The following is a 12,254-nucleotide window of genomic DNA, read 5'->3' as shown; positions in this document are numbered from 1 at the left end:
TCCATGTTTGTACTCAAGACATTTTTGACAACTCAGAAGCACTCATAATTTCAACACATACTTGTGAAAACACAAGTACAGCCCTGGCGAAAGCCTTCGAATCGGCTGAGAGCAATTTGTTACTAGTACTCCGCTATAGAGACAAATGCTGACAAATGAGGGGCTATGTTTACTGTGGATCATTGCGCGGTTCGTGGTTTCACTTCTGCATTTTGCACGCGCACAAATTATAAATACCTTTTGTCAAAGAAGAACAGGATTTAACCGGAATACAACTTAGATAGAAGAGATTTGATCACAAATTCAAACTGTATTGGAATATTTTTTATGAGTAGCTGATATACAAAGCAAAGGTAGGTAAATCTACGTTAAAGTTTCGATGTCTGGTTTTGGGGGGAGGGGGGCAAATAATTTATTTACCTAAATTACACGAGAAACTACATTTAGCGAAATAATAGTACTAGGCCTTAAGCAAATTATGAGCAGCAAGCAAATTATGACGACAACAGTGTCACTTCAGAAGTTTCAGGCTAATTCAGTAATAAGTGTGTTTTCCATAAAATTATGTAAACTCTCACCCCAAGGAGGTTGAAGAGATGACATGGCAGGACATTACACTAGTCTATGATTCTGAAAACCTCTAAGTTTTTTCACTTCTTTCAACAGATGTTTTCATTTGGTCAGACTACGACAGCTGCGCCGACCGCGAGCCTGTTCGCCATGCCGGCATCGACGACCACGGGCGCAGCAGATCCCAAACCTGGCTTCACCCTGGGTGGTCAAGTCATGTCCACCCCATCTGCAGGTGGTCAACCTGGGTCTTTAGGTTTCACACCAGTGGCCTCACTACAGTCTAAACCAGGTACTGTACTTAAGTACTTGTAACTTAGCATGCCGAAGACTCCTCTTCCTCTTCCTGAAGAATAGTCATTAGGGGTGGGTACCGGTATGATGTACTGGTACAAAAAGGATTTTTCTTGTTGGACTATTAAAAAAAAATGGACATGAAAAAATCAGTGGACCGGATTTTGGACCGCGTAGAAATTCACCAGGTTATACCGGCAGGGGTTTACACGTTTTGGTGCTCACCGGTTTCCAAGAGCGTTATAGTGATTTCTACTCTTCTTCTTAATTTTCTGTACCGGTACCCACCCCTAATAGCCATGCAAAGTTGTATACCCAAAAAAATCATAGTATTGTTGCTGAATTAAGATTAAAATTATACTACGAACTCCGTTAGTGTTATTAAGAGCAGTGAATTTTTGTTTCGTCCCCAGGACAAAGTCAAATCTACAGGATGGCACCCCCTGTCGTAGTAGACCCACCAAATGATGGAAACCCAGAGGACCCTCCAAACCCAGAGGACCCTGCAAACCCTGTCGTGGTAGACCCACCAAATGGTGGAAACCCAGAGGACCCTCCAAACCCAGAAATCCCTCCAGTCCCTCCCGTAGCACAGCCACAGGCACCGCGCACAGTGCCCAAACTGAAGTGTATTTTCTCGGGGGAAGGGTCTGTAGAATGGGAGGAATTTGAGGAGAAAATAGAGAATGAGAGGCAGTATGGGTCTTGGGGAGACGCACTCACCATGGCCGTGATACGCAGTCACTTGACCGGGGGGGGGGGGCCCTGCAAACATTGAGGGGGGGCTCCCGCTACAGAAATCAACAATCCGAAGAAGCTGCTCGACTACCTCAGGGGCATATATGCCCGGCCGTCAGACCCAACACATTACGAGGGGGAGCTTAATATGATGCGTCGCAAACCGGGGAAACGCTGCAACAGTTTGAGATACGGCTCATACATGTCGTCTCGCGTGTTCACCCGGGGACCCCTGTAGCTTTCAGAGATCGGCTGGCGAAGCAAATCTTTATGGACAGGTTGGGTGACCCCCAGCTGGCATTAGAGGTAAAGAAGGCCCGTCCGAACACTCTCCACGATGCGCGTGTCGAAGCCCAGTTCCTAGAAGACATTCAGGGAAACGCGCATGGCCGTCATGTTAGGCAATACGGCACATCTGATGACAAACAGGATACTAGTAGCTTGGTCGATCTCGTGACAGCCACGCAAAAACAATTGGTGGACATGCAACGCGCACACCAGGAGCAGATAACTGCTCTATGTACTCAGTTCACCCAAGCCATTAACGGCATCGCAAAGTCAAGAGGCCAAGGCTCGCAGGCTGGGGACGCCCCCGTGAGAACACCCCAGACGCACCCATGTTCCATTTGTCAGCAACTTGGACACTGGGCAGGGAAGTGTCCTCTGAATGCAAAAAATGCCACGAAGGGCAAACCAAAACAACAGGGACGCGGGAAGCCTTCCCCACAGACTCACCCTTGTTCAGTATGCAACGAACTTGGCCACTGGCGGGCAGAATGCCCCTATCAGGGAAACGGTTTCGGCAGTGCCTAAAGGGTCGGGGGCACCGCCGTACGGTTAAGTCTAAGGCCCATGAGCAGACCATTAGTAGCCCGAAGGTTAACACATGGGGATCGCTGGGTAGTTTTATGATGAGAACAACTGTCCGCGACACTGCATGTGAGGTCTTGGTTGATTCAGGTGCAGATGTATCTCTGATCTCCAAGGCGAAACTTCGGGAGATTTATGGTGGTAAACTACCTGTTCTCTCTCAGTATGGAGGGGAACCGATAAGAGCAGTGTCAGGAACAGAGCTAGATATTGTCGGTGTAATAACCCTCTCTTTAAGGATTGGCGAACATGACTTTCCGACCCAGTTTGTTGTTGGCGAAAGCACTAGCACCCCCTGTATTGTTGGCACAGACTTTCTGACCCATTATGAGTGCGACTTAAGTTTCCAGACAAAGGAATTAACAATTAGGAAGGAGTCTATCGAAGCGACTGTACCGCTTGTTAGGCAAGGTGGTCACTTTGTACGGAGGGTAGTGACAAGCCGCCCGATATTTGTGGAGGGTCTTACGTCGGTATTGGCAGAGGGTAAGGTTGTTACCAGGAAGGGGGAGCTAGCTAATGACGGTATCGTAGAACCCGTAGGATCCTTGGGGCGGTTCGGGTTGAAGGGGGAGTTAGTGGCGGACAACGTTAGTAACGGGAGGGCTCGTACGCTGTTAGTAAACGAAAACAACGAACCAGTGGTGATCCCTAAGGGAGTAGTAATTGGTCTCCTCCACCCCCTGCCGAATTGTCCTGCCTCGACAGGCAAAAAGAGGGAGAATGTCGGCCATGTTGTGTCAAATCTTTCATGTAGCAAGACAGGGGCTCCCATGCCTGCACCTGAGACAGAAGCGCGGGTGAGAACAGGTATCCCTGTCAGGGAAGAGATGATGGCACTATTTGACCTGTCCCATATTGAGGATGAAGATGACAAAGAGAAGTTGTTGGACCTGCTAGTCAAGTACGAGGATATTGTGTCACGCAGTGAATTGGATGTGGGCGTGACCCACAAGTTGTCCCACACGATTAACACTGGTGACGCATGTCCCCTCCGCCAGGGACCCCGGCGTGAATCTCCGGAACGAAAGGAAATAATCAGGAAAGAGCTAGCCAAGCTTCTTTCCTTGGGGTTTATTGAAGAATCCGAGTCCCCGTGGGGCGCCCCAGTTGTTTTAGTGAATAAGAAAGATGGGACAAAAAGACTTTGTATTGACTATAGAGGGTGAAATGAGGTCACGAAAAAGTCCTCCTGGCCTCTGCCCCGCATAGACGACGTGCTAGATGCCCTGTCAGATTCAGAGCTATTTAGTGTCATTGATCTTCGGTCCGGATATTGGCAGATACCAATGGAACAGTCATCCATTGAAAAGACAGCTTTTACCACGGGATTTAGCGCGTTTCAGTTCAAAGTTCTCAGTTTCGGGTTATGCAACGCCCCGTCCACATTTGCCCGGCTGATGGAAACGGTCTTAAGAGGGTTGCAACCAAATACATGCCTAGCCTACCTAGATGACAACATCGTGCATTCAGGTAATAACACGTCAGACCACCTGAGTAGGTTGGAAGCCGTTTTCCTTAGGTACCGGGAAGCCAATTTGAAGGTGAACCCCAAAAAATGTATGTTCTTGGTGAAACAGGTGGAGTTTCTTGGTCATATCATTTCGGGAGAAGGGATCCGGACGGACCCGTCTAAAATCTCGGCTGTCAGGGACTGGCCGGTTCCGCGCAATGTCAAGGACATACAGAAGTTTCTAGGGTTTGCTAACTATTACCGTAAGTTTTGCAAAGGTTTCGCCGAGAAAGCTAGGCCTCTGACAAACTTAACTAAGAAGTGAGTAAAGTTCAGCTGGGACGACGAGTGCCAAAGAGCTTTCCAGACTCTAAAGGAAATGTTAACCTCATCTCCGGTGTTGTCTTACCCCGACTTTAGTATCCCGTTCCTTGTAGACTCTGATGCTTCTGATACTGGCATTGGCGGTGTGCTAAGCCAAGAACACGAGGGTCAAGAACGAGTTGCCCTGTATTACAGTAGGACTTTGTCTAAAGAGGAACAGAACTACTGCACGCACCGCAAAGAAATGCTAGCTGCAGTTGAGATGATAACTCGCCATGAATGTTATCTCCTAGGAGACAAGTTCACACTCAGGACAGACCACTCGGCTCTCCAATTCCTGCGCAAAATGAAACAGCCGACAGGGCAGTATGCCCGTTGGTTGGCCAAGTTAGCCGCATTCGACTATGATATAGTCCACAGAGCAGGGGTCAAACATGGGAATGCGGACGGGTTGAGCCGTCGCCCTTGTGGCTTGTGTCTTGAACAAAAGGGTGGAGTGCCCTCCAGTAGCACTTCTCAAGATCAGATCCCAAACTGGGAAAGTTCAGGCTACACTGTACTCTATAACCCCCCCAGCTGATGGTAATTGCCAGTTTAGTGCTCTAGCTGACCAGCTGCGCAGGTTCGACATTGTGCCCGACGCCACGGCACAATCTCTGCGGGATTTGGCCGTTTCCTACTTACGTCAACACCCATGTTGGCCGGAAACGCCAGGTGACCCACTATCAAACTTCCTGGTGACGAGTGAGTTCCACACCTGGGAAGAGTACTTGTCTGAGTTAGCTCGTAATGGGAAGGTCTGGGGGGACCATATGACCCTGGAGGCCCTATCGCGCGTGTTCGGGGTCGGCGTACGTGTAGTCAAGGTAACGAATGCGGTGACGGCAGAACCGATGGAGATCTGGCCAGGGCACGAGTCTCCACGTGCTTGGGTCCTTCTGGGCCTTTTCGATGACAAACATTACGTATCCCTAAGGGGCCCTGTCATAAACACTCTGCGATCGTCGCGGAGTCAGGATTCCTGGTTGGCTGATGTAGGGTCAGCGGACATGAGTGCCGCCCAACTTAGTGACCCTACCATAGGTTCCGTTCTCACGGATAAATTAGCAGGCGTCGAAAGACCAGATAAGTCCTCAGTCAACAACGCCAGCCGCCACACCTTGGAGTTGTATAAAAACTGGGATCTGCTAGAAGTCGTGGATAACGTTCTGTATAGGGCTTGGCCCGGGGACGACGGTCAAATAAGAAAACATCTCGTAGTCCCCAGGGTGTTCATTGCCAAGGTCCTAACTTCTGTTCACGATAACCCAGCGGGCGGTCATCACGGCATCGACAAAACAAAAGAAAAACTGGTTAGGAATTTCTATTGGCCAGGACTGACCAAAGATGTAGTTGTCCACGTCACGTGCTGTGACACGTGTGCTAGGACGAAGGCAGGGAGGCGGAAGCCTCGGGCACCACTACAACCCAGTGCAGTGGGCTATCCCAATAAACGAATAGCGATCGATGTAGTGGGCCCCCTCCCTAAAACTTCATTGGGGAATAAGTATGTCTTAGTCCTGTCCGACTATTTCAGTAAATGGGTCGAAGTCTTTCCCATGCCTGACGAAACCGCGCCTACCGTGGCCCGAAAAATCTTCGAGGGGTGGGTATGCGTCCATGGGCCCCCTGAACGTATTCATACGGACCAGGGTCGTAACTTTGAATCGAATCTCATTGCCGAGCTGTGCAAGTGAAGATAGGGAAAACAAGGACGACCCCCTATCATCCGCAGTCCGACGGCATGGTAGAACGTTTTAATAGAACTCTGGGCAACATACTGAGGGCGTATGTGAGCGAAGGCCAAAGGGACTGGGACACCCACCTGCCGATGGTGAAATTCGCCTTCAACACGAGTGAACATTCCACTACCAAATTCACTCCATATTTTGTCATGCATGGGCGTGAGGCCCGTCTGCCTGTGGAACTTATGTTTGGCATTCCGTCTGCCACAGCCACCCCTGTACAAGAGTATGTGCGGGACATGGTGGAACAGTTTCCTAGGATATTCAAACTGGTGTCAGACCACACCAAGAAGGCGACCAGAAGGCAGAAGGAACTGTTTGATAAGAAGGTCTATGGGCTCCCTTTCAAGAAGGCGACAAAGTCCTAGTAGCCAGGAAAGCAGTGGGCCAAGGTCTAAGTAGGAAGCTCAGTCGCCGGTTTGACGGTCCCTTCATTGTTGTTAAAAGGGTCGGTGGCAACACATACCGAATCCGTAAACCTAGGTCTTCCTACAGTAAAATTGTTCACTTTGAAAATGTTGTGCCCTATAAGGAGCAGGAGGAGGATCCTGCTTATGTTCCTCCTCTCCCACAAAGGGCTAGACGCTATGTACTAACCCCGGGGACTCGAGCCAGACGGCAGGCAGTCCGCCGGCGCGGGGGTCGTGTACCCCCACCTCTTGTCGATTCAGGAGACGGCAGTCAGTCAGACAGTGGGGACGACGTCGACCCCATGGAGGCTACCGGCCAACTGACTGGTGCCAGGTCGGTGGGTGATGGCAGGGACCCGCCGGACGCTGAGCAAGCTGGAGGTTCCCTCCAGCCAGACAACGTCAACAGAGATGATGTCGCCCAGCAGTCAGTTCCTACCAGGACAGACGACGATGCAACAGGTGTCCTGGATCCGGCAGACAACGCAGAGGCATCCGACGAGGAAGCGCTCCAGCAACCTGAACATCCCGTCCCATCAGACGCATCTGGCAGCGAGGACGAAGACAACGCCCCCGCTCAACGACAGTCAAGTCGCACCCGTCACCCACCAGACCGTTATGGTTTCTATGTGAACACTGTGAACTCTTGTCCTGTTACAAACGACATGTCTGTACGTGACGTACACCCAGCGAAGGCGCTGAGTATTGTAGACCAGTCTAATATTGTTAAGGTCGCACAAAGGTCAGGCAACATAGAGAAGTGTCCCGATATGGCAAAACAGGTGACTTTGCCATCTACTCAGGGTCGGCGGGGCATAGGTAAGGAGAAAAAGGCATCAGACACGTCCGTGAGGTCACCACTGGGCAGCATTATTCGTTCCTTCAGGAACTGGTTTAAGTAAGGAAATGGCGGTTCGGGGTCACGACATAATTGTCACGTCTGTCTTGTATGTCATGTGTTCTTGGTTCATGGGAGAACCGATCAAACTGCAATGTATAGAGTGCGCGTTCGAGTATCTGTAAGCCCTTCCATAGAAAGCAATGACGTGTGTTCATTGTGCCGGCACGGTCAATCGGCCGTGGCGGGGCGGAGTAAGGCCGATCCTAGTAGCGACAAGCTAGCTAGGGAGAGGTAAATGGGCTCGGAGCGCGGTGACGTTAGACCCCCCTCTCCTAGAGGTCTCCGCTCTAAAAGTTGGGCTGAGGCCGTGGAATACGGTACTCAACAGGCTGTCGCCACTCAGGGGTTACTATACTGTCAGTATCCGCCATTTCCCGGGGAGAAACAAGGTGATATATATACTTATGGTGGGTAGCCATGAAGATTTGCTGAACCACACCTCACAACGTACGTGCTCTGTGCTGGAAACTCCGGCATGTGTCACACTGCCCTCAGTTCTTCGTAGAGTCACAACCCAACTATGGGACCTGTTTACACGAAATCTGTGTGCCATGGTGACACTTTACTCAATGCCTGAGCCAGTTGTGTATTGTAACTTGTTTATGTTGTATAGTTTCCTTTACGATAATGAGTCTGTAGTCTCAGTGTATCGACATGTGATAAAGAACAATCGAGTCTTAATTATGTCAATCAGGTGTGAATCCATGATGACTACCAGACATGGTGCCCGATTACACATGTGCTATTGACTATAGTATAGAAAGTAGAAGAAGAACTTTGTTGACTTTGAAATACTTATACTTAGGTGCCCAAGTGGACATTTAATCATGTATTTTGTGCTCTATTGTTGAAGATGTGACAAGGTGCTAGCCTCTACCAGGCTTCGTGGTTTGGTGGTCTAATTGTAGAAATTGGTCAAATAGAGTAAATACTACGCTAGGGGAGTCACCCGTCAGATCAGGGACATTCTCCAAACCACATTTAAAAAATGGACCTTCTCGGCCGGCTGACTCCCCTAGCGTACGGTGACTCTATTTGTCCAATTTCGACAATTAGACCATCAAACCACGAAGCCTGGTAGAGGCTAACAAGGTGCGGGAGCACCTTTTCTTTTGTAGGAGGGGGGTAGATGTAACAATGGTATATTTGGCCGTTTTAGGAATATTGTTCATTTGTTGATACTGTCACTGTGTACATGTAGGTGACAGTAGTATATGTATAACAGTCGTATTCTTCTTGTGTAACCTTTTCTAGTAGTTCCCACCGCAGGTGTAACTGTCCTGGGTTTACTTGACCTAGAAATGTCTATCCAGTGTTTTAACAATTATGCATGCCAAGAGTTCATGTCTTAGCTCCGTTACGGTAATTACAAAGCCATGGGAAAGGAGAGATATAGACGGCTGCTTAAACAGACTGGAGTCAGTCTGTTCGAGTTGGCCAGTCAGTGTATTTGCGAGACCAAGAAGTGCAGTCAGTCTGTGGAAGGAAGTCTGTCCGTCTGTTTGTGCTCGACTGGCCAAGTAAGTCATAGTTATTGTATACACAACGCAATGTCCTAATGTATTAGTGCCTTAACGGCTTACAACAATTGTTGATGGTGTAACGGTTATAGTGTAGTATCTGTCTTGACTTGTTTGTCGTGATAATAAACTTCTATACACAAGAATACAGAATCCCGTGAACGAACATTATTCTGCCTGTTAATTATACGGTCAAGGACCTATACGCAGAAACTGGGTATTGTTTCACCTGTATAGTGAAAAAAAATGCTTATTGGCAGGATATTTATCTATTTTTTGGAGCAGCAAGTCCTAAGTATCTTTAACGTTATTTATTAGTTAGTGCACTGCAGAGTCGTTTGACTTTGATGTGTTTTTGGTACTGCAATGGAACATTCCATAATGCAATTATTTGTCCATTCGTCTTATCTGTTACGTGCAATTACATACGAGCCCTAGGGTAAGAATTCACAACAACCTATTATTATCATTGTACGAATAAAGACTTCATAATCTACAATATTAATGAGAAGATATTGCATCATCATGAATACACGGACCAATTTAAGTTTTAAAACAAACTTCTGACAGACACGTTTCTACTACCCCTTGTCGTTAGGTTTGGAGGACAACAATAACATGTCAAAACAATCTCATGTCAAAATGACCAATTTCTACACTCCAAAAATTGCTCACACTTAGACACACACACAATCTTCAACAGGTACGGGTAAAAACATAGATTTAAGGCCCATCGAAGGTTGCCATTATGCCTTCGAATTGGCTGACAGTGATTTGTACAATGTACTTCGCTATTCGGATTCTGATGCTGACAAATTGTGAGCTATGTTTACAGTGGTTAGTTGCGCGGATGGTTTGAAATTGCTTTTTGCACGCGTATGATTAATTTTGTCAAAGAAGGCCAGGATTTGGCTAAAAAACATCGTCGATACTAGGAGAGTTTCAATCACTAATGCATCACTAATATCAACTGAATATGGGAAATTTTCATAAGCAAATTATGTTAAGCAAACTAGGTAAAAAGTAAGCATGCGTAAAGTTTCGATATCTGATTTTGATGCATTTTCAAAACTTAGATGTGATTCAAAGAAATACGTACGTATCCTGACAAAAGAAATTTTATCAATAGTGATGGAATTCTTATTGTCAGGATACGTAAGTATTTCTTTGAATCACATCAATCTACGATGATCGATAATGGAACCTGGACCTAAACCTGGACTTAGACCTGACTAAGCCGAACTGGTATCAAACCCTAGGCAGCAGACACACAAATGACCATCTAAGTTTTTGAAAGCGTCACGAAGTCCCTTAGCTATTGGGAGATATAACATTTGTAATATTCAATGTTCATGTGGCCGGACGTATTTCTATGCCGCATGCTAACACACAGGAATACACAAGCATACACGTACACATACGCACACACACACACACACACACACACACACACACACACACACACACACACACACAAACATACAGACATAGACACCTTGATTGCACTTTTTTCCCTTTTTTGCTGTTAATTATGTGTTTTTTTTACATTTTACCATGTGAAAATAAATGCATAAAATATGCAGATAAAATAGATCCTCCCAATCCAAGAATGCAAACAGATATATCATGCTACTATGAAGTGCATAATGTAGGTCTGTGTCTCATGCACACATACAACCATTCCATCACACTGACATACAAGGGAAAAATCACAGACTCACAAACTGCAAACAGTTAAGCTTTATTAGAATGAATGAAAAAGCAACAACTACAAAATCTTCAACTTCCTTAACATCGCCAGTCTCAATGTCAGACAGCAGATACAGTAGAGTTGGTAACTGTACGGTGTTAAAAGACTTGATATCAACAATAGCTTTCAATCTTTTTTTCTGGGAGCTGTAAAAAAACTAGATGTAACACAATGCACTTTTTGCAGCTGTTTTCCTTGACATGATAATTCTTTAGCTACAATGCGCTTTCCCCAGTCAGTTCATATCTTGATGAAGCCTATAACAGATCATAAGATGATGGTAACACTTTGTCTTGCTTCGTTACATTTTGGGTCTCAAGTTCTTAAAATGTCACAAGTTCTTCTACATACCCATTGACCATTCATAATAGGATAACATAAAAATCGGATAGGATGACATAAAAATCTGCTGATGTCATTGATGTACAGTCATGAAAGTCATGCCTGCGACAAAGAAAAGCAATGCAGTTTTTTTCTTATCTTAAACTACATTCACGGGTCTTCCATATAAGTGTTAACTCTGAGACCAGAGTATATGCTTTCCTTTGGCTTTAGATGGAACAAAGCGGTTCTTACTTTTGCAGTGTTAGACTTTCAACTGTATAGACTGGGGTCTATCTTTCACTTATCGTTTCCTATGGATAATGTATATACTATAATGTAACAAATGGTCTCAATGATATAGATACAGCACCTCTATGTGTAGATAGTTTTCCACATGTTTTTAGACTGCTGTAGTTGACTAACAGTCTGCGTTGTTATATGGATGTAGCATCGGTCTCAACATGAGGTGCTTGTATCTAAAACATTGGCAATGAAAAACAAAAACTATTGGCACAGCGTCTACTTCTATGACAGAACCACAATTTCCTAAGGCTTAACGCCTTCGAACATGTAGGAAAACTCACAATCTGAATATTTCTCACTTTTCACCAAGTAAACTGAGTATGATTTGTCATCAGAAGGACATTGTGTGCCTGCTTAACAATAAATAATGATAAAAAAGCAATAAAGTATCTATTAGCACAGCGTCTACTTCTATAACAAAGTCATCATTTCTTTGGACTTGTTGTCTTACATAGTTCCATGAAAATTCAATTCACAATCTGATTGTTTCTCACTTTTCACCAAGTAAACATGGTATGGCATATGCTATCAGAAGGACATTGTGTGCCTGTATCCTAAATAAGTAGTAATAAAAACAATAAAACCATGCATACTCAACCAGCACAGCGTCTACTTCTATGACAGAATCAAAATTTCTTACAAGACCTGTTGCATTGCTGAAGTTCAGGAAAACTCACAATCTGAATGTTTCTCATTTTCACCAAGTTAACTTGGTAAGATATATGTCATCAGAAGGACATTGTGTGCTTGTATCTATATAAATTGTAATAAAAAGCTATAAATTGTGCATTATCTATTGGCACAGCGTCTACCTCTATGACAAGATACACATTCCTATAGACTAATATCTTCCCAAAATTCAGGACTACACATACTCTGGATGTTGCCAACTTGTTACCTGTCTGTAGAGGGACATTGTGTGCATGATTCTAAATAGCCCCGGTAATTATTGAAAGAGTTTAACATGATCTAACACAAAGAAGGCAACTCAGGATTTTGTTTTTCTTTTTTAC

At 45.7% G+C, this 12,254-nt stretch overlaps 2 protein-coding genes across 2 annotated transcripts in view; both read left to right on the top strand.

Annotated features, from left to right (window-relative positions):
* Positions 1–222: 222 nt before the first annotated feature.
* The window catches only part of LOC118419959 (nuclear pore glycoprotein p62-like), a 68,492-nt gene continuing 56,460 nt past the window's right edge, over positions 223–12,254 (top strand). Inside the window, exons 1-2 of the mRNA XM_035826657.1 lie at positions 223–353; positions 667–862. Coding sequence (XP_035682550.1) covers positions 667–862 — 196 coding nt within the window. The 5' untranslated portion in view covers positions 223–353. The remainder of the gene's footprint in view (positions 354–666; positions 863–12,254) is intronic.
* On the top strand, positions 1,265–8,995 carry LOC118419956. Its single transcript, XM_035826651.1, has 2 exons — positions 1,265–8,207; positions 8,437–8,995. The coding sequence occupies exon 1, from the start codon at positions 2,220–2,222 to the stop codon at positions 3,639–3,641; it is 1,422 nt and encodes a 473-aa protein (XP_035682544.1). The 5' UTR covers positions 1,265–2,219; the 3' UTR covers positions 3,642–8,207; positions 8,437–8,995.

This window comes from Branchiostoma floridae, chromosome 7, assembly GCF_000003815.2.
Source record: "Branchiostoma floridae strain S238N-H82 chromosome 7, Bfl_VNyyK, whole genome shotgun sequence".
In the NCBI taxonomy this organism is placed as follows: Eukaryota; Metazoa; Chordata; class Leptocardii; order Amphioxiformes; family Branchiostomatidae; genus Branchiostoma; species Branchiostoma floridae.
Note: the sequence above shows the minus strand (reverse complement) of the source record. Positions and strands in the feature narration are given on the sequence as shown.

Excerpts from the sequence above, each read along its gene's own strand:
- LOC118419956 (XM_035826651.1), top strand. The coding sequence starts at position 2,220 with ATGTTCCATTTGTCAGCAACTTGGACACTGGGCAGGGAAGTGTCCTCT.